The sequence below is a fragment of the Lepidochelys kempii genome, chromosome 3 (assembly GCF_965140285.1).
Source record: "Lepidochelys kempii isolate rLepKem1 chromosome 3, rLepKem1.hap1, whole genome shotgun sequence".
In the NCBI taxonomy this organism is placed as follows: Eukaryota; Metazoa; Chordata; order Testudines; family Cheloniidae; genus Lepidochelys; species Lepidochelys kempii.
In genome coordinates this window covers 175652307-175677913 of record NC_136382.1, presented here as the reverse complement: position 1 = coordinate 175677913, position 25607 = coordinate 175652307, and the positions used below count along the sequence as shown (strand labels likewise).

The 25607-nt window shown below is 44.2% G+C and overlaps 1 protein-coding gene across 6 annotated transcripts in view; it reads right to left on the bottom strand.

The window, feature by feature from the left end:
* Nucleotides 1–25331, bottom strand: part of PRKCE (protein kinase C epsilon) — a 522142-nt gene extending 496811 nt beyond the window's left edge. For 3 of the 6 annotated variants that reach the window (XM_073339116.2, XM_073339118.2, XM_073339119.2), the window contains exon 1: nucleotides 23331–25330. In XM_073339116.2, the coding sequence (XP_073195217.1) occupies nucleotides 23331–23678 (348 nt within the window). In that variant the 5' untranslated portion in view covers nucleotides 23679–25330. Of the gene's footprint in view, nucleotides 1–23330 lie in introns of all 6 variants that reach the window. The other 3 variants (XM_073339117.2, XM_073339120.2, XM_073339121.1) reach the window with 3 other exon arrangements.
* Between the last annotated feature and the right edge of the window lie 276 nt (nucleotides 25332–25607).

The following is a 25607-nucleotide window of genomic DNA, read 5'->3' as shown; positions in this document are numbered from 1 at the left end:
TTATTGTTTTCTACATTAAATAATTAGGGTGATTCCAAACACTGAATTCCACAGCCCATGATACCATCTATCACTGCAATAATATGCATTAGACTGGAGGTTGCCACGTGCCATATGTCCCAGAACTGCATCACACCCCTGTGTTTTTGCTGGGCTCAGGTAGATCTATTCTAGCTGTGTTATAATACTGTGTGATGGGATACAAGCCTTCTGGACCTTAACAGGGGAACTCCTTGCAACCAGGAACATCCCTCCTTGTTTTCTACATTGGATGCAGTTCCCCCTAGTCCTCCAGAAGATGCCAGCACATACACAGATTATAGACAGCTGTCCCAAAACACAAAGTCTTCTTAATGCTTGTGGACCCTAAGCATTAGGTGGGTGCTGTGGGACCCTGGAGGTGGAAGAGTGGATAAAAGGAATGCCTCTGTTGCTGGAACACAGGGAAGGCAGTGGAGCTATATTACTAAACTAGAGGTCAGCTGACCTTGCACCTAAAAACAACTCTGGAAGGTAACCAGAAAACAGGACTGTCCCTTCTCAGAAGGAGTGCGGAAAGGGAGCCTGAAGGACCTGTTTGATGAAACTTGGAGCACAGAAGCATGAGACAAGGACTTCTTTATAATAAAATACAGTTCCTTTTAAAATTCTTTCTAGTTTATTTTTTATAAGTCATCTGCAGGAAGATAGTCTGTGCTATGAAACTGTGAGTTTGACTTGAGCCACTGGAAACAATAATATACAAATCCCAGGAAAGGTGTTCATTTACCAAACCCCCTATGACTCAGATGTTTTCAGTTGTGCCAAGGCCTTTCACACACTGCTAATTTACCATGGCAAAGCATAGGTGTCATAGTGCAGCCAAAAAAGCAGGTGAGCCATGCCTCATTTCTTCAATATGCACACCACAAAATACTGAAAACCCACTGCACATTTTAGATAGAGTTTTGTTTCCAGCATGCTGCTCTACACCGATGACAAAAACTGTAACCATTTGCTCATCACAAAAGTGCTAAATTATGAAAAATTGGATTGGGATATGTACATTTCTCATTTTAGTCATGCTTACGGAGAATGCCTCGCTTCTTATGATACTTCTGAGTGCTACTCTGAAGGAAGTGGGTGGATTTTCCCTTTACAAATGGCCGACACTGAAGCCAGATTATATCGGTCTCAGCACAAGTTATTCCAGCTATGACTGCACTCAAAACACGGGTAGATCTATCTAGTTGGGGCATTAAAACATAGTTCAGTGATAGAGGAGAGATTAATATATGTCTAGAATTAGCACCCGGAGGCCTTTATAAAGATCTGAACCTCATTATGGGCCAGATTGTGATGTACTTATACCACGAATAGTTCCCTGAAGTCAACAGGACTGCCTATGGGTTAAGGCACTACTCAGGATGACTAAGTGTATCACAGTCTATCCCAATGTGAGGCACTGTACAAACACGCAGTCGCTGCCCCAAAGGTCTTTATCTACCCACATTGTCAACACACCCATAATGGTGGCATCTGAATATAGTAAAGAGATGACCATGTACAGAAGCTCCCAAATGGCAGAGCAAAATAAGGCAGAAGTTAGATGTCATTTCAATAGAATCATTTTTCTTTTCACCAAGAGGCATCCTATAATATTTCTGATTATTTCACTTGATGCTCTGATGTCTCCTTTTTAGATGGCGGTTGTTACTAGAACAATGAGAAGAACATCTAAAATGTGATAGTTCAGGCCATTAAAACATAATAAAAACAAGAACAAGCACAGGTCACTTTCTGCTCCCTGTGTGGGAGGAAAACATTTTCAGGGATATTATTTTTTTTCAGCCACAAATAATTCCATCACCACGAACACATACTAACTTAACATAGACCCTAGTAACTGTACAGCAATTGAAACAGTGTGTGTCTGCTGGACTTAGATAACTTAGAAGAATCACTTCAAACAATATATTTTATTTTTGTTTGAGTGCACAGAGCTGGCACCAGAGGGCTTTTACTCGTGGGGTGTGATTGATTTTTGTGTTTAAAAAAACCCAGTCTTCAGTCAGCATCTAAATTAGGCCTACCTAATTAAAATAATTAAAATTATTATTTAACAATACTCTCATATAAGTGACCTCCTCTAGACTTCAAGGCTAGGACCTTCAATGGTGCTGGTTGCCTAAGGCCAATTAGAAAATTCACAGCCTAAAGAGAGAATCTTTTCTGTGTATCACAATTGCTTAAAAGGCTAAATCTCTGCTGGGGTAAATTAACATAGCCCTATTGACTTCAATGGAGCTGTTCCAATTTACACAAGCAGAGAATTTAGCTCTATGCCCCTCTTGGGGTGCTATGCTGAGCATCTTCTATGAGATGTGGTGAGCTCTCTGCTCAGGACCCTTCAGGAAGATCTAAACACATCGCAGAATCCAGTCTTAAAGGCTACGTATACCGATTACCATATTTAAAACTGTACTTGAACCCAGGAAAGCTAGACACTTTGTTCTTTTTTTAAATTAAAGCTGAGATTTTGGAGAACATTATTAATCCATCCACTGCTGCCCTGCTCATTACTAATATTTCTGTGCTCTGGATTTGGATTTCCCCTCTGCACATGATACACTCACACTTGTGATGTCAAAGGATAGCAAGAGCCATGTTCTTTTCAGAACACTAGAATTATGGAGTTGCTTTTATCTTTACTCAAGTGCTGCGTATGCTCTCTCTGTATGTATGTACACACACACACAGAGCAGTGGTGTGCATTACTATTCCATTTTACTGATTGTCACTGAAGAGAGCAATTTACTTATATGCCGTAGATCAAATCTTAAGACCTGATCCTGCCAGGTACTAAGTCTTTTAACTAAATGGAAATCAAATGTGTTCAGCATTTCATAGGAGACACTCAACATGTCCCAGGATTGAGCCCATACTTTTCAAAAGCCACTTCCTATTTGTCCATTGTTTATCCTGGTCTATCCTGAACAGTAAGGCTTTCTGACATAAAGATATAATTTCCAAAGTTTTCTCTCATTTTCTTTGATGATTTCAAAGGGCAGGAAAAAATTTCTCCCCTTTTTGAGGGCCACCCAGCTGAAGCAGAGAACATTACTGTCCGTAGCCGTGATAATTAGAGCCAGTTATAACTCAATTGACCTGCCTTGGCCTTAAAATACCTGGCAAATCTTCCTCTGTCCTTGTTAAATGAATACTGTATTTTACTTCCATAGATGTGTCTGATTTGAGAAGATCAAGCTTACCTGTAGTCATCAGATATGACCATCAAAAGAGAGATTGCCCAAATGGATCCTTGCAAAAAGATATACACCCACCCGACATTATACACCAAGCTACTCAACTCACAAATAATCACATGTATATTTGTACCATGCCACTGGGAAACGGAAATAGAAATTAACAATAAATCAGTTCTTTATAAAGTTTAATCTGAACAATAAAGTATGCTAATAATTATTAAAGCTGCGACAGGAATCTCAATTCCTTCCTTCCTCAAAAGGAATGCTACAAACCAGTGGTTCTCAAACTGTGGGTCGGGACCCCAAAGTGGGTCACGATCTCATGTTAATAGGGTCGCCTGGACTAGCTTAGATTTTCTGGGGCTCAGGGCCAAAGCTGAAGCGTGAACACCACCGCCTGGGGCCGAAGCCTGAGGGCTTTAGCCCTGGGTGTTTGGACTCAGATTACAGGCCCCTGCCTGGGACCGAAGCCTTTGGGCTCCAATTTTGGCCCTCCCCACCACCTGGGACTCAGGCTGGCTCAGGCTTCGGTCTCCTCTCCTGGGGTCATGTAGTAATTTCCAACAGTTGACAAGAAGGTGCGAGTAACAGTGGGGGGGAAATAAGGGGAAATAGTTTTACTTTGTGTAATGACAGATCTACTCCCAGTTTATTCAAGCCTAATTTTAATGGTGTCCAGTTTGCAAATTAATTTCAATTCAGCAGTTTCTCGTTGGAGTCTGTTTTTAAAGTTTTTTTGTTGTAATATTGTGACTTTTAGGTCTGTAATCAAGTGACCAGGGAGATTGAAGTGTTCTCCAACTGGTTTTTGCATGTTATAATTCTTGACGTCTGATTTGTGTCCATTTATTCTTTTACGTAGAGACTGTCCGGTTTGGCCAATGTACATGGCAGAGGAGCATTGCTGGCACATATCACATTGGTAGATGTGCAGGTGAACGAGCCTCTGATAGTGTGGCTGGTGTGATTAGGTCCTATGATGGTGTCCCCTGAATAGATATGTGGACAGAGTTGTCAATGGGCTTTGTTGCAAGGATAGGTTCCTGGGTTAGTATTTTTGTTGTGTGGTGTGGGGTTGCTGGTGAGTATTTGCTTCAGGTTGGAGGGCTGTCTGTCATGTGAGTTACCCTGCCAAGTCTCTGTTATTCCAATCACATCATAGTTCCTTGACTGTGCCAGGACTTCCTGCTTGTTTCCCAGGCTTCTTGCATTCGTGTACAGGCACCTAAGATAACTAGCTGATTGCCCTACTTTCTCAGTATGAATCACGAGGCCTCCCCGTTGCACCCTCCTCCTTGTGTTTCCTTCCGGTATCCCACTTCCCCCTTTCCTCTGGGCTTAGGTCACCATCCCCCGGCGAACCTAGTTAAAGCCCTCCTCACTAGATTAGCAAGCCTGCACGCAAAGATGCTCTTCCCTCTCTTTGTTAGGTGGATCCCATCTCTTCCTAGCAATCCTTCTTCCTGGAACAACATCCCATGGTCGAAGAATCCAAAGCCCTCTCTCTGACACCACCTGCGCAACCACGCATTTACCTCCACACTTTGACAGCCCCTACCTGGGTCTTTTCCTTCAACAGGGAGCCTCGACGAGAACACAACTTGCACCTCAAACTCCTTTATCCTTCTTCCCAGAGCCACGTAGTCTGCAGTGACCCGCTCAAGGTCATTCTTGGCAGTATCATCGGTGCGCATGCGGAGATATAGGAAGAGGTAGCAGTCCGAGGGCTTCATCTGTCTCGGCAACACTCTTGTCACACCCTGAATTCTAGCTCCAGGCAAGCAGCACACTTTGAGTTTCCTGGTCTGGATGGCAGATGGATGACCCTGACCACCACCACCATCACCTGTCCACTCCTCTTAGGAGTGGTGGTCATGGAAACCCCATCCTTAGGACAATGCATCCCATGCCTTCCGGTCGATGGGGTCTCCTTCTGATCCATTCCCTCAGATTACTCTTCCATGGCTCATTAAAGATACAGACTATCAAGGGATAAGTGTAAGGGACACTGGCTGATCCAGTTTCAGACACAAATGCAATCACCACCATAACTACAAACATTGGTGAAAACCAAACACAAGGGGATCATTTGCAAAGACTTTTATAATTTTGCAACAAAAAGAGGAAATGTATAAAAGACTTCTTCTGCTCCACCAGTGATGCCCTGGTCCACCAGTCTCATCGGCCTGCTTCTCAGTTTGTCACATAAAAGGTTCTGCACCTTATTCTGTGATGCCCCTTGTGCAATGAACATCCTTTCTTAACTGATAAGTCAGACAATACCCCCCTCCTCAAGAGCCATCACATCACATATGTCCAAGGAATCACAATAATTCAACACTTCTGGATACTTCGCATATTTTTGACCTAAACACCACAGCTTATTTGCCTTGTGCATTTTGTTACACCTTCTCCAAGTGGCTGGCCTTTGAACTTCACCCCACTCTTGACATACAAGCTGTTCAAACCTCAGGTTATAATTTATTGCTCCTCAGCCAATTGTGAGTTTGTAAATTACTTTATTTTTAAACTGTAGGCTCTTCAAGGATGGGACTGGGTCTCTTTTGTTTGTATAGTACCTAGCACATTGGGGGCGCCAACAAAAACAAGAAATAATCCCAGTGTAAAGATGTCATTCAGTCACTATCGGCTGAACATTTCATGTTCTGGGCAAGTTTCAAACACTTCATTTAAACTCTTACCTTTAAAAAAAATCATATAGTATCAAAAGGAGGTAAAATTTTCAAAGGCACCTAAGCACCTTGCTTACAGAATACAAGCTATATATATGTAGTCACTTAAGCGTCCCATCATTTCACCATGGAGTTTGAGTAATCAGGCATAAAACTCAAACGATCCGGCTCTATGTGTTGAACCACAGGTATTAGGAGGTGAACTCCACTTCCCAACCTGGGAATTGCTGCACAGCTGGTGTAGTAGCTGCTGTAGCCCCTTTATGCCACTTGTATGTGTATTAAAATCACAATTTATGGCACCAATAGCAGCAAGAATTATATCCAGTAGCCACCTAATGGAAGCCCACACAATACCGCAGAGGACTGCTGGAGGGAGTGGTGGCTTCTTAAGGCTTGTGCATATTCTTCCTTGACCTCAGCCTTCCTATCTTCAACTTTGGTTAGATACTAATTTTTATCTCAGCTTTTCAGAGTCTGCATTAGTTGCCAGATGACCTTCTCACACGTCAAATCTGGATTTTTTTAAATGACCTTTGATCAAAACTTTGGATTATGCCATAGGATTTTGAAATATTTGTGACAAGTTAATCATATTGAAATAAAAAAAACAGTACTTGGCTGGAATTCATGTGCCTTTTAAATAGAATGCAATTGCTAGAATGTTTTAAAAATTCAATACCTATCATTTATTCAAACAAGACTGGCTCTCACCTGTTTAAATTACACAGATTATTTAAGTATTCTATTATTGTTTTCACTAATGAGATTAATTATGTCATAAAAATAAGACTTTCCAGTTTTATTTTAAAAAAGGAAGAGGAAATAATATTTCCAAAGTCAGGCTAAATCTCATCACACAGAGAATGATTTTAGAAAAGAACTGCAGAACTCAAATCACAGTTCTAACAGGCAGGATCAAGACCTATTTAAGAAGAAAAAAACACCCTATTTTAAAAATACTGCACTACATTCATCCCTCAGGAAATAAACAATGGGGGCAAAATTTTCAAAGCTCCTAAGTGACTTAGGAGTTTAAGTCCCATTTTCAAATGGATTTAGTGCACTTGGTCTCAGTAAAGTACATAGGTCTCTGATTAACTTTAAACATGCAAGGAGTCCCCTTGATGACAATGGGACTATTCATAGACTCATAGACTTTAAGGTCAGAAGGGACCATCATGATCTAGTCTGACCTCCTGCACACTGCAGGCCACAAAACCTCACCCACCCACTCCTGCAATAGACCCATAACCTCTGGCTGAGTTACTGAAGTTTTCAAATAATGGTTTAAAGACTTCAAGTTTCAGAGAATCCACCATTTACACTAGTTTAAACCTTCATGTGACCTGTGCCCCATGCTGCAGAGGAAGGCAAAAGAACCCCAGGGTCTCTGCCAATCGGACCCCTGGGGGGAAATCCTTCCCGACACCAAATATGGCGATCAGTTAGACCCTGAACATGTGGGCAATCAGTTAGACCCACCAGTCAGACACCTAGGAAAGAATTCTCGGTAGTAACTCAGAGCCCTCCACATCTAGTGTCCCATCACCGGCCGTTGGAGATATTTGCTGCTAGCAGTTGCACAAAGTTAGGCACATAGTTAATATCTTGTGGAACTGGTATCCTATTTTGCAGCAGGATAGGGTGCTTTTGCTCCTGCTCAAGGGGACAGCACTGCATACCACATAAAACAACCCAGCATGCCCTGATCTCATTTATATCAGCATAAGGGCCTTATCTTATTTATGTAAAGTTAAGCGTGTGGGTGTTTACAGGAACAGGCCCTCCATCTAGCATAGCTACACTGAGATCAATGTAGTTACACCAACATTAAATGATGTGAGAGGTGAATCAGCCTCTATGTCTGTTTCCTCTCACCTGTAGATGGCTTGTTAACATAAGACTCAGAAGGTTTCCCAATTTTGAAAATCTTGTTTCTGTACTTACGTGACAATCAGATTAAAAGTCACATTCTTTTAAAATCATGTTACTTTTATTACTAATAATATCCCCAATTGTATGAATGAAAAGATTTTTTTTAATTAACTGATTGTTCACAGTATCCGCTGTGCTTAGTTTTTGCGCTGCATTTTGCTTGGACAAACTTTTGTTTGTAGTCCATGTCATTTGCTGTTTCTGCATTATTAATGACCTTACCAAAGCAGCTAGGAGCCTCAGCCAAAGATCCTATTGTGCTAGTCGCTGTATGTAAAAGAAGACAGTCCCTACCCAAGTGAGCATGCAACAGGTAGATGAAAGAGACAAAGGGAATGAGGGTCAGTTAGAAGGAAGGGATAATGAGAGCAGATCTATCATGAATTAGCACATCCGGGTTGCAGACACTGCAGGAGAGTGTTTAAAATTGGTTTTAATGAATCTGTGTTTTAAAATTATAACACTTTACAGATTTGGCTCTGTAAAACATTTGTGTGTGCATAAAAGCGAAGTTTGGGGCCTAAAACTACCTGTGAGTATTCCTTTAAAATCAATAAAGTGTATACAGTACACTAAAATAACTATAGAGCCATTAATAATAAGCACAAGAAAACATATCAGTGAAAATACCTACCTGCTGCTTATTTTCTTAAGGGACAGGTAGCATTTGTATACAAAAATTGTTTATTAAAGTTAATAAAACCCTTCTTCCTCAGAACCATGACTGGCACAGAGAGTAAAGGTGCAGAATGGAACTTAAAGGGACAGAGCCATGTGATACTGAACGATTATATGGCACTGTTCCTAGAATTATATTTGTGTTTGACCATTGCACTGGGAGTGCACTTATCAGTTACTGACAAAGAAAGAGCTCAAGCATAGCAGCACAGTAGCCATGTTACAGATGGATCGGCGGTTCAGCACAGTAGGTGGTGACAACTGTCACAGAATTATACTGAAATTGGGACAAAAATCTCCCGGTGCAGTGCAATCAGCTGTCCTTCAAAACCCAGCCAATCTTAGTGGGATGGAAGCCATATGCGGCAGAGTGTTGGAGCATCTCCAGCAGAATTTACACTGTGACCTATCCCGCATCCTGTACTTGACAGTTCTCTTGGCAGTTATTGCAATGTGGTTTTGGGAGCTCTTCTTCCCCAGGCACCATTATTCATGCAATTCCAGCATTGTCAGTGCTTTGCTACAAGTTTGCAATGCATGGTTTCCATCCCACTGGGATTATCCCAATTTTGAGGGATGGACCCTCTCTATCTCTCAGCTGATTCTACTGAAACTGGAGATTCTGTCCCAGCTTCAAATCAATCGTGTTAAATCTGGTCATCTCTTAACCAGGCTGAACCTCTTCCCGCTCTGTAGCAGAGCTTATTGGAGCAGCACAACTTCACTTTCTCTGACTTCCAGGTGGCTCACCAGCCTGTCAGCTACTTATTCTTAAGTGATGTCCACTCCTGGTTGGAACCGCTGTGTGATGCTCAACTAGGAGCATCCTGGCATCAATCAGATCAGATTCTCTTTGGGGAAATCTTAGTCCTGCTAGCAAAAGGCAGAGGAACAGGATACTCTTTCATAGTGAAAGGACACTTTAAAACCCAAACTTTACTAGCAATTCAAATCGCTCACTTTGACTAGCAATCAGTAGGTTATATAATTCTGCACATTTTTTTGGTATCATGCTAGTCTATATTTCTTTTTAGCAACTAGTGCAAAGCATAACTGTCATTCAGAAAATTGCCTAATGTATGGCACTATTTGCTAATACTATAATTTGCTGATCCAAGTGCTTAATTGTTGCTGAATATTCTTTTTTTAACTTTCTAGTGATATCTGGAATGTAGGAAAGCATTCATTTATACAGAGCTAGGGCATTTCATTCAGTATTGTCTGATGTTCCTTTTCTCCAATCTTTGCAACAGGTTTTACACAGTCTGGTACCAGACCCTATCATTGCCTCAGTTTCCCTTTCTTGGATATTCAGATACTTAACATCCCTTCTCCTGGTCCAGTTTATCAACGCGTCAGAATTCAAACATCAGCTGAAATCAAAACAAGCCTCTCCACCATTTCACAGATTCATCAGCCTCTTGCAAGACACATTTCCCAAAACCTACTGTCCAGCATTTTCTCTAGTTCCATCAGGCTTCTGCTCTCATTCCTCGCTCCAGGTAGCTCCCCACAGGCCTCTCCATCTGGCTGGGCTGGAGAGTCCCTTCCCCAGTCCTCTCCGATGGTGAATCTCCTACAGGTCTTTCAATAAAAATATGCCAAAAGCTCTCGTGCCACCAACTAAGGCTATGTCTACACTAAAAACCTTATAGCAGCACACCTCTCCCACCAGCATAATTAAACCACGCTCAACGAGCAGCAGCAGCGATGTTGGCAGCAGATGCCGACATAGCACGGTGCACATACCACTTATGCCAGCAAAACTTATTCAGGGGGCTCTTTTTTTTTCCACTCCCCTGCATGACATAAGTTTTGCCAACATAAGTGGTAGTGTAGAAATGGCCTAAGCCAGGGGTCAGCAACCTATGGCACGCATGCCAAAGATGGCATGAACCCAGGTCGGCAGCGGACTGAGCGGGGCTGGCGGCTGGGGCCCCGACAGGAAGTAGCGTGCCATTAAAAATCCTGCCTGCCCCGGCCCGCTCTTCTTCGCTCCCCCCACCCCCGCAGGGGCAGGGTGAAGAAGTTTGGTCCTGCTGGCTACTGCTGCATGGCAGGCAAGCTCCCACCTCCCCTGCCTCTTCCCCCAGTGTGCTGGGTTCCTGCCCCTCCTCCTCTCCCTCCCTGCAGCCGATCAGCTGGTGGCCCTTGCCTGGGAGCGGGAGCCGCAGCAGCTCACAAGCCGCAGCAGCTCACTGCTCCAGGGAGGAGGCGGAGAAAAGGCGGGGACAGGGCCTTGGTGAATGGAATCAGGGCATACCCCTCCAGCCCCCTGCCGTGAGCTGCTCTGGGCAGAGGGCTGGGAGCACCCCCACGACCTTAGCCCACACCCCCAGCCCTCTGCCCTGACGCCTGCACCCCCCCTCACACACTCCCATCCCTCTGCCCTGACCCCTGCACCCCCACACAGACACCCCCGGCCCTCTGCCCTGACCCCTGCATCCCCTTCACACACACCCAGCCTCCTCCACTGACCCCTGCACCCCTCACAACCCCAGCCCTGACTCCAGCACCCCCCCACATACCCAGCCCCCCCACACCCAATGCCCTGACTCCTGCACCCCCCACATTCCCACCCCCACCGTGACCACCAAACGGGAGCTCCTGCACCGCCCCCCCACATTCCCACCTGCACCCCTCGCACCAAATGGGAGCTGCCCAGGTAAGCACTCCACACCCAAACCTCCTACCCCAATGAGCCCCCTCTCTCATTCTAGCTCCTGGCCAGACCCTACACCCCAACCCCCAGCCTGCTCCTTCACCCCCAGCCCTGGGCTCGGTGCACTCCCACCCTCCGCTCAGTGCAGAGAGAGAGAGGAAGAGAATTGGCTAGAACCAGGGGCAGGGCTGGGATCCCAGACCGGCTGCGGGCTGAGCAGGGCTGGCAGACGGGACTCTGGCTGGCAGGAGCCGGCGAACGGAACCCCCGACCGGCAGCGGGCTGAGGGGCAGCGGGCTGAGCCGCTCAGCCCACTGCTGGTCTGGGGTCCCGGCCGCCGGCCCCACTCAGCCCACTGCCGGTCTGGGGTTCTGGCTGCCGGCCCCTTGCTAGCTGGGGTCCCGGGTGCAGGCCCCTCTCAGCCCGCTGCCAGCCTAGGTGAACGGAACCCCAGGCCAGCAACGGGCTGAGCAGGCCGGCTGTGTAAGATCAGCATTTTAATTTAATTTTAAATGAAGCTTCTTAAACATTTTGAAAACCTTGTTTACTTTACATACGACAACAGTTTAGTTATATCATATATAGACTTATAGAGCGAGGCCTTCTAAAAAACGTTAAAATGTATTATTGGCAGGCGAAACCTTAAATTAAAGTGAATAAATGAAGACTTGGCACACCACTTCTGAAAGGTTGCCGACCCCTGGCCTAAGCTAAGCAGATTCATGTTTTCCTGCCTCAAAGTCCATCACCTGGGGAGGCACCAGACAAGGCACAGTGAGGCTGAGCCCAACTCCCTTAAAGAGCCAACGCACTCTAGGACACCCTTATATCATTTCATTACCCCAGCCCCAGTGTCATACAATTATTCCAAGAACGATATCCCCCAGCTTTGTTTTCTAAGCAACGTGTTCACATTTCCAAGACAAAATTATAAAACCACAATAAAGATGCAAAAGAAATTTTAGAAGTACAAGAAGAAGAAAGACAATAGTAACTCATTACCCCTTATGGGCCAAGTCCTGCAGTCCTGACTCAGGTTCCCATTGATTTCAGCAGTGTTTGAAGAGTTGTAGGTGGGATGGCAGAGGTGATTTCAGTGGGAGTTCTCTGTGAGAGAAGACAGCAGGACTTGGACCTGAATATGCAGTATTAGTAGTAATGAATAAGAGTAAAGGGCAAAAGAATTTTATTAAAGGTCAGTCTTTATTTACTGACAGCTTTTCCTAGTAATATTTAGACACCTAAAGATAGGATTTTCAAAAGCATCTAAGTGACATAGGAGCACTAGTCCCATCAACCTCAAACAATGGAGGCGTGCACTGGTCAAAGCATTTCAGCTTTCTTGATCTGTGGAAATTCAGTATGTCAGAAGGTGATTTTGTTGGCAAATGCAGTGCAGGCGTAAGTTTGTGTTTTTCTCACAGTAAAGATGTTAATGAAGATCTGGATTTGTCTTTTTCAGCACAGATGAGAATTTTGTGTGTGAAATGTCAAACCTCTCAGGCCAAGTCTACATTACAAACTGGTCAACGCAAGATATGCATATAGCCACCGCAGTTATTATATCGTTTGTGTGCACGCGTATTTGGCTCCTTGCTTTGGCACTGTGCAGACTCACCAGGAGTGGTTGTATCGTTGCACAGTGCAGAGCACCATGGGTAGGTAGCCAAGTGTGCAACCCACCACCGTCCAGCACATTGTCTTTTGGGAAGTTTTGGCAATGCATAGAGGGGCAAAAATAGTCACACAGCAGTGACAGGGAGCAAGGTGTTAACTTCCCAGCATGCAACTGTCTCCATCCCATGTCATCTATAGCCCTTTTTAAATATCTCACAAACCCAGGCAGCCCTCCTTGCAGTCCACCATCTCTGACAGCAGCATGGAGCGTGCACAGCTCTGCACTATTATCACAAATGTTGCAAGCACAGGACACACAATCCTATGGTATTTGCAGAGCCATAAGAACTGAATCAGCATGGACAATGACGATTTTGTGGAGGACAGATTGCTGTGGGAGATAGCAAGAACCAATTCAAGGTTGTCGGTGGCGTTCACAAAGCAGCTGAAGATGGCTGAGTGCTTCTTCTGGGCCCAAGAAACAAGCACTGGTTGGTGGGATCACATTGTAATGCTGGGAATTATTATCCAATGTAATGCTTGGAATTATAAGCAACGGCTGCAGAACTTTCAGATGCACAAGGCCACATTCCTGGATCTGTGTACCAAGTGCAGGGACACCAAAACGAGAGCTGCACTGACAGCAGAGAAGTGAGGGGGGATTGCACTGTGGAAACTTGCAACGCACAGGACCATGACTCTCGGCAATATGCAGGAAATGGATGCTGTATGTTTAGGTAAAATGCAAGATAATGGATGGATCTGTAACAACGGGGTTCCCAAACGATGGTGGAGTTGCCAAGTGTTCAGGAACGTGCCCAATGGGGAGCTGTGGGGGCGGCGCTTGCAGGCGTGGGCAGCACACAGAGTCCCCTGGCCCCTCCGTCTAGGGGCTGCAGGGACATGCTGGCCGCTTCCAGGAGCTGCACAGAGCCAGGGCAGGCAGGGAATTAGCCCTGCTGCACCCCCAGCCAGAGTCCTCACCCCCTCCCATACCACAACACCCTGCTCCAGCCCAGTGAAAATGATTGAGGGTGTGGGAGAGCAAGTGACGGCAGGAGGAGGCGGATGGAGTGAGTGGGAGCTGGGCCTCAGAGAAGGGGCGGGGCAGGGGCAGGGCCTCAGGGCAGGGATGTTCAGTTTTGAGAGATTAGAAAGTTGGCAACCCTAAGCACTAATATCCCTATTTTGGCACCAGACCACCTTGCCACAGAGAATATCAACAGAAAGAGCTAGTTTTCTATCATTATGCAAGAGTTCATGGATCACCAGGGATGCTTCGCCAACATCAGTATTGGCTAGTCAGGGAAGATGCATGACTCTTGCATCTTTAAGAACACGGGACTATTCAGAAAGCTACAAGAAAGGACCTTCTTTCCTGACTGGCAGATTACCATTGGTAATGTTGTCAACAGTGACCCTGGGTGACCCATCCTATCCCTTACTCCTCTTGCTCATGAAGCCATACACCAGCCACCTCAACAGCACCAAGAAAAGATTCAACTACTGGCTCAGCTGGTACAGAATGACAGTTGAATGTTGTTTTGCTAGAGTGAAGGGGCACTGGTGTTGTTTAAGCACAAGTTTGGATCTCAGTGAAAAAAACATCCCAATGGTTGTAGCTACCTCTTGTGTCCTGCATAATTTCTGTGAAGCAAAGAGGGAAAAGCTGCTGCCAGAATGGAGGGTGGAGGTGGAGCAGCTGTCTGCTGAGTTTGAACAGACAGACACAACGGCTATTAGAAGAGCAAAACACAGAGCTATACAGCTCAGGGAGGCTTTGAAAGAGCCCTTTAACAGTAAGCCACAGTAATGCGTTGTGGTGTACTGTGCTCTACCTTGCCCTGCTGTTTTGGAGCTTGCTAGGAATTGTGTGGTGCTTGGTATACATCTATGAACACAACTGGCAATGCACCTATTAATTTTGAAGTCCTGGGTGCTTTCTGAACTGCTATTCACTCTGCAGCATATGCTGTGAACTAATAAAGATTTATTATTTTCCAAATAATAGAATGTTATTAAGTAGCAAAACCAATCTGTACCATTTAAAAGCAAATACATTAAAAACTTAATATATTAATGGAACAGAACTTACCAATGGGAAAGAGCATTCAAGTCCATTTTACTTACATATACAGCATCAATGGATTTCACAGAGCAGTGTATGTGAAGCTGTGGCTGTCCTTAATGTCCCCCCAATGTGGAGTGGTAGGGGTAAGATTGTGGCCCCTGGTGCCACGTGGAACACTGTGGTGTGTATAGGGAGGTGCTGTAATGGAGTTTTCCATGGACTGCAAACAGAGGCGAGCCTGGGATTGTTGAACCTTCAGGTCCACAAGAGTCTGCAGCATCTGCGTTGGCTGCCAGAGAAGCCCCCATTCTGTCCTGGTGAATCTACCTCTCCTTTTCCTGCTGGGACTCCTGGGTCTGTCTCCTGTCCACTCTTTCCTTCTCCAGGCTGTCTGCAGTGTTCACCCTCCAAGCCCTTTGCTCACAGTCTGATGCAGCACTGGCTTGCAGGATCTCATTGAACATGTCACCTGAGTCCTCTTCTTTCTCCTCCTTAGCTGGCTCATGCATTCCAAGGGTGTGGAGGGGGAACCCCTCAAGGCCTCATTGGCAGCAGCTGCAAATAAAACACACAGAGGTATCACGGTCAGTATAGTCACAATTGAAAGTGAACGTTAAGATTCAGAACTCCCCTTCCTTGCTCCCCTAAGATTTTAAACAAGCCTATTGACACTTCTGCTTCGGAGTACTTGTGCATCTGCTATCCGCAGCACCAGCCATTAGGAGTATGGCTCACTGGCAGTGAGGCAGGAATTACTCAGTTGCATGAAATTATGAGTTTAGGGCAATGGCACTGAACACTGGTACCATCTTCCACAGGCGGTGGTGATTTTAGCTGATATCTCACTTCTGAGTGTAACAAAGGCAGAGAGAGCAGTTCCTGCTGGCATCCTAAATAGGCACATATGCTGCTGGCCTCTTTACTGCAATGGTGCCTGCCGAAGTTATTGCTGAGTGGGATGGGAAACCGTCCTACCACAGAGGAAGACATAAGGCTGCCATCCCTCAAAACTTCAGGAGAGGACTGCAGAGTATCTCCATGAAAGTTTCATCACGATCTCTCAGGAAGATTCAAGGGACATCCTTGTGTACATGAACTAACTGCTCTCCATTACCCCCCTTGCCTAACTCTAGAGGGGAATGAAAAGCAGATAATAAGCTACCTCTCTTTGATGTACCTTTACCTCTCACAGTACAAGTAATTGAATGAAAAATGATAGCTGTGTCCTGCTAAGTTGGGGGCACCATCAATGTAATGGGAAATAAATTTACACACTTACCTGAGGTTCCTTCTCCTGCACTGGGCTCACCCATGCTCGACTGCCGGGACCGACTAGACTGCTGTGGAGTCTCAAATAGGTCCTGGCTCATAGCTTAGCTGGACACCCCTCCCAGTCACATCTTCTTCCTCTTCCTCCTGCAGCTCCTCTTTGCTGTTCTTGCAAGGGACCTGTGACTTTGGTTCCTCAGATTTCTCCTCGGTGGTTTGCGGGGTGGTAGTGGGGTCTCCAAGTATGTCATGCAGCTCTTTGCAAAAGCAGCAGGTCTGTGACTCGACATGGGATTGACATTTTGCCTCCTGGGCCTTCTAGCATGCCTGCCTCAGTTCCTTCACTTTCACGTGGCACTGCTGCTGGTCCCCATCGTACTCCTTCACCTATAATCCCCGTGCAATCTGCTCGTAGATATTGACGTTTCTGTGCCTGGTTCAGAGCTGTGCCCGTAAAACCCCTTCTCCCCATAGGCCCAGGAGATCCAATATCTCCTGCCTACTCCAAGCTGAAGCATGGCTGGAATGTGTAGTCCGCAGTTCACCTGGGCAGTTGCTCACCACAATGGAGAGCAGCTAGATGAGCTCACCAACCTGGACAGTCAGGGATAGACATTTCAAAAATTTTAAAGGGGAGAAGTGGGTTCCGGTCTCTGTGACCCCTGGACAGTGGAGTTCACAATTGTGACTTGAGCAATCAGTGTCGAGCATAGTGCAACAGCTGGATCAACACAAGTAATGCAGCATCTACACTTGTGCTGTGTCAACCTCAGTACATTGACCATGGCTGAAAGCCACTCGGGGAGGTAGTGTTTGTCATTGTAAAAGGACACTTACATTGGTGGGAAACATTTAAGTGTAGACAGATGAATAATTAGGTCGACGCAAGGCAGCTTATGTTGACCTAACTTTGTAGTGTAGACCAGGCCATAGTAGAGAAGAATCTCTATGTAACAGCTGAAATTCTACTAACAATTAGGACGCTCATTGAAGAATTGAGTATTATACACATTTCAGCAATTTAAGGCTATAAAATAAGAAGAAAATTAATCACTAGCAAGATGTAAATAAAAAAATCTCAGTTAAATAAAACACAATTACATTCTTTCTCTAGAATCATAATTTGTATCCACTCACTTCATCCATATAACTGGTACTTTGCAAGCAACACTAGTACTGCACATTTCTTTGGCTTCTCATCAATGTACCTCAGTCCTGATCTGGAAGCAACACCTTTCAGAGTGAAAATGGAGTTCAGCCTCAATGGCATATTCAAATGTTGCTGAAACTAACACAGGTTCCCAATTAGCGATGGTTGTTTTGTGATGTAGATGCCTGTCAAACAGGACCAGAAGCTACTAATTGATTTCAACAAACAGTCAACAGATGACATTGATTTACAGCAGCTGATGATCTGGCTCTGAATACACAGATAAGAAGCAAAGCTTCTAAATAGAAAATCCTGGGCTTCTCCAACTTCATATTCTGTGCAGGTAAGATCAATGGATAGAGAAGAACAGAAGAGGGAAGATGCATAGCGATCATACTCCTCTAGTGTGTTGCCAACATTCATCATCCGGTCTACATCAGGCATACGAACAAATTAAAATGTAGAGTGACCTATACTGAAACGATTACAATTCACTTCCCTGTCCACTGGTTATAATAGAACTCCTAGACCTGCCAGCTGTGGTAAGTTATCACACAAAAAGCAAAAGGCACCTGACTGTAAAAAGCAGAAAACCACAGGCAGGCACCTGAGCAACCTTTACAATTAATTCAGCATACAGTGTATAGTAGGTGACGAGCTGTATCCTACTATTTTCAGTAGATATTGCTACTGGTCATATCCAGTATTCCTCCTCATATATTTTTGTATTCCTCATACATTTTCATTAGATAACTAGGCCCAACAACTCCTGTGTGAGCTCAGCACTTTGAAAATCAGGGCTCTCTCATTTAAGCGCCTAACTTTAGGCAGTATCCCTTAAAGCCTTCACACATACTCATTGCAGCCCCAAAGTATGGACCTGACCTTGCAATCACTTACTACCATAAGTAATCTCATTCCAAGTGTTTTTGCAGGACCATAACCTATATTTAGGTAAACTGTTACACTTTTCCAAATTCCATTTTTCATAACTGCTGACTGACGAGGCATTCAGTTTCTGTTCAATTCATAATCAGCCTATTTTATGCAGTGATGCCACACAGTCACATGAGTGTCATCACAGTCATTTACTAAAGGAAATGTGATGCTTCCAGTACTAGTTTTGCTATCACTGAATAAATCAGGTAAATAAGCAGGGCTATTTTAAAAGAATATGCTTCATTTTTAGATCTTGGGAATCAGCAACGATGGGGAAATGAAGTATGGAAAAAAGCACATGACAACCAAACAGAAGCTCACAAAAGCGTGGGGGGGTGTAGGTGGTACACCTACAGGTGGTAGGTGTATATATATATATGGCACACCACATATTTTTTTCCTGAATGTGCAGGATCTTCTTAAGACAGTACAAAATGAAGTCCAGTACATTACTCTAGCTTTATGATATTCTGTGATGCAAAAGAAGGCCATTGTTAAAAGTTGGGATGTCCTGGTTGAACACATGCATTCTAGTTATGCAGCCTGCAAAAGGATTAATTTCTCACGAGGGCCCAATTTCAGTGACTTCAAGAAGAGATTTTCTCATGCAAAGAGTTGGGCCTACTGGGCAAGATCCTTAGCTAGTGTAACCAGCATAGATCCAGTGACGTCAACAGTGCTATGTTGATTTATATCACCTCACGATCCGGCCACATATCTGGCAGATAAACTAGTATCCAATGTCCCGACTACTAGCAATCTGAACATAAGCACTACTAATTCTAGTTCATAAAGTTACAGTCATGAGCCTTGTTATAAAAATAATTTTCTTGCCCACTTTAAAACTTACTAATTTACATGTGACTATATTATTAAAGTACAAACTTCATACATGTTAAACCTTGGTTAAATAGATCAAGACATGTCTATTATAACTTTATGAATGACACTTCACCTAAATTGAATCACACTTAACTAATACTTTCATGTTATTTTTGACAGAATTTTTTCCATGTGATTTCCTAACTTATTGCTCCATATTTCCCAAATGTAAAGCTTTCAACATCTTCCTGAGTATCCTTTGCCCCATTCCGAGTACTTTATTCAGCTACAGAGACGCTTGTAATATTAACTATCTAGGACTCTCTTTAAAACTGCAATGTAGCCATTAACAAGTAAAATCTGCAAAACTGACACTTTGTGCTGTGTCTGTATTGATGCATCACTGTAAAAAGCAGCCATCTTTCTAATTGTCACTGTTCTGTTTTCAGAAATCAACACAAGCATCCGCATACATGCACAAGCATTTTTTTAAAAAAGACAGCATTTAATCCTTTAAAAATCTGCCATCTGTTAGTATCTAGACAATTGTGTTGAAATAAGACACCACTTTGAAAATGTGCCATGAGGTACACATGTACAGGTAGACTGCACTGGGTCAGTAAATAATGTTACAAATTAATTTTTGTGACTGCTAAGTATTCCTAGGGATAAAAGAAAATTGCTTGTTGCGTGTTTAATGGAGTCTTCCTAATGCAAAAGTCGCTATCATGATACTAAGCTTTGTACTTGTGTATCATGTTAGTGCTTCCACTGTAACCATAGGGTCCATCTACATCACAGCCATAATAGTGAAAAAAATATGTAGCATCTTCCTGAAAAACTCATCTTTAAAAAAAACATTAGGGATAGCATAATAAACAAAATCAACCACAGTAGGTGAGCTGACTCTATACAGGAGAGATTCCCCCTGCGCGAAAACAAGGCAGTATATTCCTTTACAGATACATATTGGACAGCGATGTCCACTTTGCATTTTGGACCTTTGATAATAATTACAAGGTCAGTAATTTCCCCTTAAAACTAGTATGGATATTTTGAAAAACCAAAAAAAAACCCCAAATGTTCTCATAAAAATACAGTTTAGAACTGTATGTATTATAAGATAATGCACATGAATGCATGAGAGCTGTTAATATGTTGACAGGTTTCAGAGTAGCAGCCGTGTTAGTCTGTATTCGCAAAAAGAAAAGGAGTACTTGTGGAACCTTAGAGACCAACCAATTTATTTGAGCATAAGCTTTCGTGAGCTACAGCTCACTTGACAAGAACTGTTATCAATACATTATTATTTTGACAAATTTATTTTATTATAAAGGTCTAGTTTAGGAAGGAGTATTGCATTAGACTGGATGGTGTAAGGTAAAAGATGGTAGCAATGTGATTTAATTTAATATGATCAGCAGGTACATGTTACCCAGTTGTAACTACCAGGATTACTGTGTTAATGGGCAGACCTTAGAACTGCTAAGCATAGTTTCCAAGAGTGTTCATTAGACTATATTTATTAGATACTGCAGGCATTAAGGAGAAATGGGCTACTCCAATTTCTGTTCTTTAATTTCTGAAAAATAGCAAGAGTACCAGAAAAAGTAGCGGCCTTCAATTACAGACCTAAAATGAGGAATTTATTTCTCATATTTAACATATGAGCCTCATCTCTAACATTATTAAAGGTCCAGATATATTAGTGCATAATTACAGTGCACAAGTACATTTGTTTGATTGATGGTGTTTTAGGTCACATACATTTTCCTTTTAGGGTAAGAATCATATGGCACCTTCATTTCACATAACATTTCTTTTTTCTAGGCTTTAATCTTCAAATTTTGCTGAAGTTCTTAATGAATGTGTTGTTTTTATTTTTATTTTGTTTAGAGATGGCACTAAGTGTAGGCTTAATCTAAGCCTCTAGTAGCCCAGTGAAAACATATGAAGAAACAGTTTGTTGTCCTAAAAGCAAGTTTGTTGGCTGTCCCTACCTATTAACAAGAGAAATAATCACTTGCAGTATAATAATAATTATGCCATATTCTGCCCTATACTGATCAAAGTCAGTAAAGCAAGATTCATTAGATGATTTTGGAAAAGACAAACGCTGGATCCTGCCAGTATTCAGCCCCACCCTTCAAAATTCTAATACTTAAATAGAGAACAGGTGTATCTGCTCCTGCTGCACCAATAAAATTCAGACCATGAGACATCACAGCATGAGGGCAATGCAAAAATGCACATCCAGCACCTGAATTCTGCTGGAACAGCCAATTTTTGGCCATGACTACCCTACTCTCAACTCTACTGCATCAATGGAAAACAAATGTAGACACTCCTCTTACTCCCAAAAAATCAGGACCTCAATGCATCTCAGAACAACAGCACCACAAATTCCTGGATTCACTACCGGGATCCTGACAGATCTTGTCAGTTTTGGGGCCCAAATTGCTAAATTCCATTGCCTAATTAAAGAACATGTTTAGATGCTCCTATAGCACCTTAAAAATCTGAACCCTGATATGCCCAGCACAATAGCACTGCCAAAATTCATATTTGGCATCTGAATCATTCAAGGTCCTGCCAAATTTGGGCCACAAACTTAGAATTTGTACCATCAAAATAAAAAATAAGTCTTGCTTCTACTCTTCCACCAAAAAATGTGGAATGAATCTTGGTCTGATATTCTCATTGATTTCAGTGGGGCCAGGATTTGATTGCTGGTTTCAGATACAAGATAGCTGCAAAAGCCTTTCCAAATGACCTACGTTTGGGCTGCATAATACCCAGTTTTAGCACCTAAACTTGGTAAATAAGCAACTCTGATAGCCCACCAGAATAATACAGACCCCAAGCATCATGGTGCAACATATTTAGCAGAAGTTATGCTTGGCTTTATAGACTCATTTAAAGCTATAAAGGTTCATTTTAATATTAAAAGAAAAAATATACAGCTCTCATTCAGTTCTTAGTCAATCAGTATAAATAGGGCCTGATTGTCATTTACACGAAGGCCCCTTTCCTTCATGCTGACATCTCTTTACATCCACTTTAAGGCTCCTTTACACAGCCACTGAGATGTAAAGGTGCCCTTCCATGTAAATTAGAATCAGGCCCATGATCTGCCAACTATTTTCTAGACTGGGCTCTGGTGTTTTGTTGTTATTCCATCTGCTAAACAAATAATGTCCAGATTTGGATTCTTCATCAAGAATAAATAAACATGTAGGTGCACATTTCACAACATTATGGCTGGCCATGTATGGAACATCCCAGATCAGAGGACTTTTTCTATGCTTTCTTGTGAACATTATTGTTAACATTGTTTACAATACATATAGCCAACTTTGTTGCTGTTTCAGTGATATGTGTGTGTTTTATATAGTTGTGAAATGCACATCCCCAAATGGTTTTTTGTTTGCAGTGCAACTGAACTACAATATGCTGGGATGCTGGATTCAAGATTTTGTAGCGCTGTGGGGTTTAGGCACATCAAATCTGGATATTTAAGAGGCAGCTAAACATGTGGCTTAGTTAAGCAGTGGAATTGCACAGACTAGGACCAAAAATTGGCAGAAATTAGCTACCAAAGTACCTGCAATACAATTGCATTGGAATGCATCGAGATCCAGATTTTTGGTGTCAGAAGAATATCTATGTTTGTTTTCTATTGATGCCGTGAAGCTGGGGGTTGGGGATCAAAAACTGTGTGGTTCCAAGTATCAGATCTGGATTTCGGTGGTGCTTTCATGCCAGGAAATATCATGGTCTGGATCCTGTTGCTGCAACAAGAGCATGTATACTTGTTCTCAATTTAAGCATTAGAATTTGGGAGGTGTGAGCCAAATTCTGGCTCCATCAAGATCTAGGTTTTGGATCTGGGGTTTTGCTGCATTGTTACTCCTGGATGCAGTGGGGGTCTGTCTTGTTTGTTTTGTTTTTTGTTACAATAGGAGCAACTAGACTTGTTCCCCATTTAGACAGTGACATTTGGGAGGCTGGATCCAGTAGGATCCAGCTTTTACCCAGACACAATGATTCCCCCCCTCCAAAAAAAAAAAATTGTGAAACACATCTCAGAGGAGGGAGATATGCGTAACACTGCCTGAGTGTAACAAAGCCTGGAAAGGCTTCAGAGCCATTTCATGCCATTGCAACCTAGCTCTGCAATGAAGGTGTTGCATCGCCAGCAGTGCCTTACAAAACCATATGAATTTGCAGTGCAAACACTTACCCAGTCCTCAAAGTGGCGGCTCCCATTCTGCAGCAAGTCCTCAAACTGTATAGTGCAGTTAGCCACAAAATCATCGTACCCGATGGGGGCATCGTGGAAAACAGCCATCTCAATCTTCCTGCCATTGCAAACGTCAGTGACAAACTCATCATTCCAGGCAGGGCTGTTAGTCTTTTGCTTGGTCGAGGTCTGCCCGATCCTGGAATCGTCCACGTTGAGGGCGATGTAAGGGTCCAACAAAAAGGTCTGTGGTCTGGGACCCACCGCATGCCTCAGAGACCAAGGTGTGGGTTTCAGATTCACCGCCTCGCAGATCTTGATTTTCAGCAAGCCATTAAAAACCACCATGGTTGGATGGCTTCACTTTTCCTGGGATTAAGCACACTCGCTCACACGCACAGGGAGGGAGGTAGGGAGAGCTCACCAATAAATAGGAGAGCAGGTCTGCGGGGGGAGGGGGGGAAGCAGAGCACAACGTGGGGGCTCCCTTCTTGCTGCTGCTGCTATCTTTGATTATTTAGCCTTTGCTCTTGCGACACCCCGTGAATACATACAATGATCTTGCCTGTGTTTCTAACGGAAAACAAGGGAGGAAGGGAGGGAAGCAGGGGGGACGGCCGTGTTTGCAGAACCCCCCCCCCCACAATACAATCAAAATCCGAGCATAATAAACCCTCGGGGTGGGCAACAGACTTTCCCCTTCACCTAGATCATAATCCTGGATCAGTCTTTGCAAAGGAGGCAGAGCCGCGATCCGAGGCTCTTGCTCACGCTAGTACTGTCTGTGGGCAGCAACACACACAAACCCGAAACACCACGCCAAACAACCAGCCCTGCCTACTTCACAGCCTCTGCTCAGAAAACACACACCCGGGGACCTTACATCCGCATAGGATCGGGGAGCCTCCTCGCCTTCTCCTCCTCCTCCTCCTCCTCCAAGGCCAAGGATCCAGGGGAACGAATCCAATGCATGAGGGGAGTCTGCTCCGGATCAGGCTCTTCGGAGATTTAAAAAGGCACAGGGTGACCACCGCCTTCTGGATGGTTAGCCCTGCGGGCTCGCGTCGGTGCTGGGCTGAGTCGCAGCAGCACCCCCCCCACCTCTCCCCCTCTCGCTCTCTCTAATGCAGGAAATGCGCAAAAGACGTCAGTGTGTGTGTGTGTGTGTGTGTGTGAATAGAAAGTTTTGCCTGTTGGGGGAGCAATACGGTAAAAGTGAGCATGAAACAGCTACAAGCGAGTCAAGAAACCACGGCTCGGGTCGTGACTCTTTCAGACTCAATGAGCGCTGCCCTCCCTGCGTGCATATTCATGAGGTGATTTGTTCAAGGGTGGGGGACTGGGGGCTTTCTTCCTTCCCCCCCCGCGCCCCCCACTCTGCTAAAGATAAAAGTTGGGATTCAGTGTGGGGGGGAAACATCCCTGCTCATCTGCCTGGGAAGTTTTAAACAGCACCCCCGTTTTATTTCAGTCCTTTATCACTGAAATCCTGCCCCCCCCCCGATTAAACATTGCAAACATCCAGCCGCCCCCGCAACAGCCTTTCAAGCGGCCCTGCGGTACTGTTGTTGTTTGTTGTTTATTGTTTATTCTCGCGCTGCTGTGGACGATCTCAAGACGTTACTGGTATTTCCTAGCCTGCAAGTCTCTCGCCAGAAGTGTGTTTGTGACAGCATACGGCGCGGGCAAAGAAAAAAAGATGTCAACGCCTAACGTAAATATTCCTTCCCGAGGAATGTCCACTGCGGCTGCTTGTTGTTGGTTTCTTTACTTTCTGTCTTTCTTCTCTGCAACAACACAATCCCCCCGGGATCCCTTCAGGACTTTCCAATCCGCGATAAATTGTTGTTGACAAATGCAAGCTCCGGTTTTTGGACTCCTTTTCCCTTGTAATCGCTTTGATCCTCGCCGGCTGCCAACATTAACCCTCAGCGCCCCGCCGCAAGCCAGCGAGGCGGACTGCGTCTGCTTTCTGCGGGCGCATCCTCTCTCCCCGCCCATTGGGCAGCGGCCGCGGCATCGGCCCCCTGACGTCATTCCAGGGGCAGAGCTTTTGGCTGCTTTAGGAAGAATTTCCCCTCCGACTCCAGGCGCTGGGAAGTGAACTGGGAGCCAAAGGGAAACCGTCCTCCAAGGCAGAGCCGAGATTTGATTTGCGAGGAAAGGGACCTGGAGTCGCCTCCTCCTGGGTGAGGAGATTTCTTTGGAACAAAAGACAGTGCAAAGGACCCAGGAGATTTTATCTGCAAAGACAATTCCCCTGACTGGTTTGCCTGC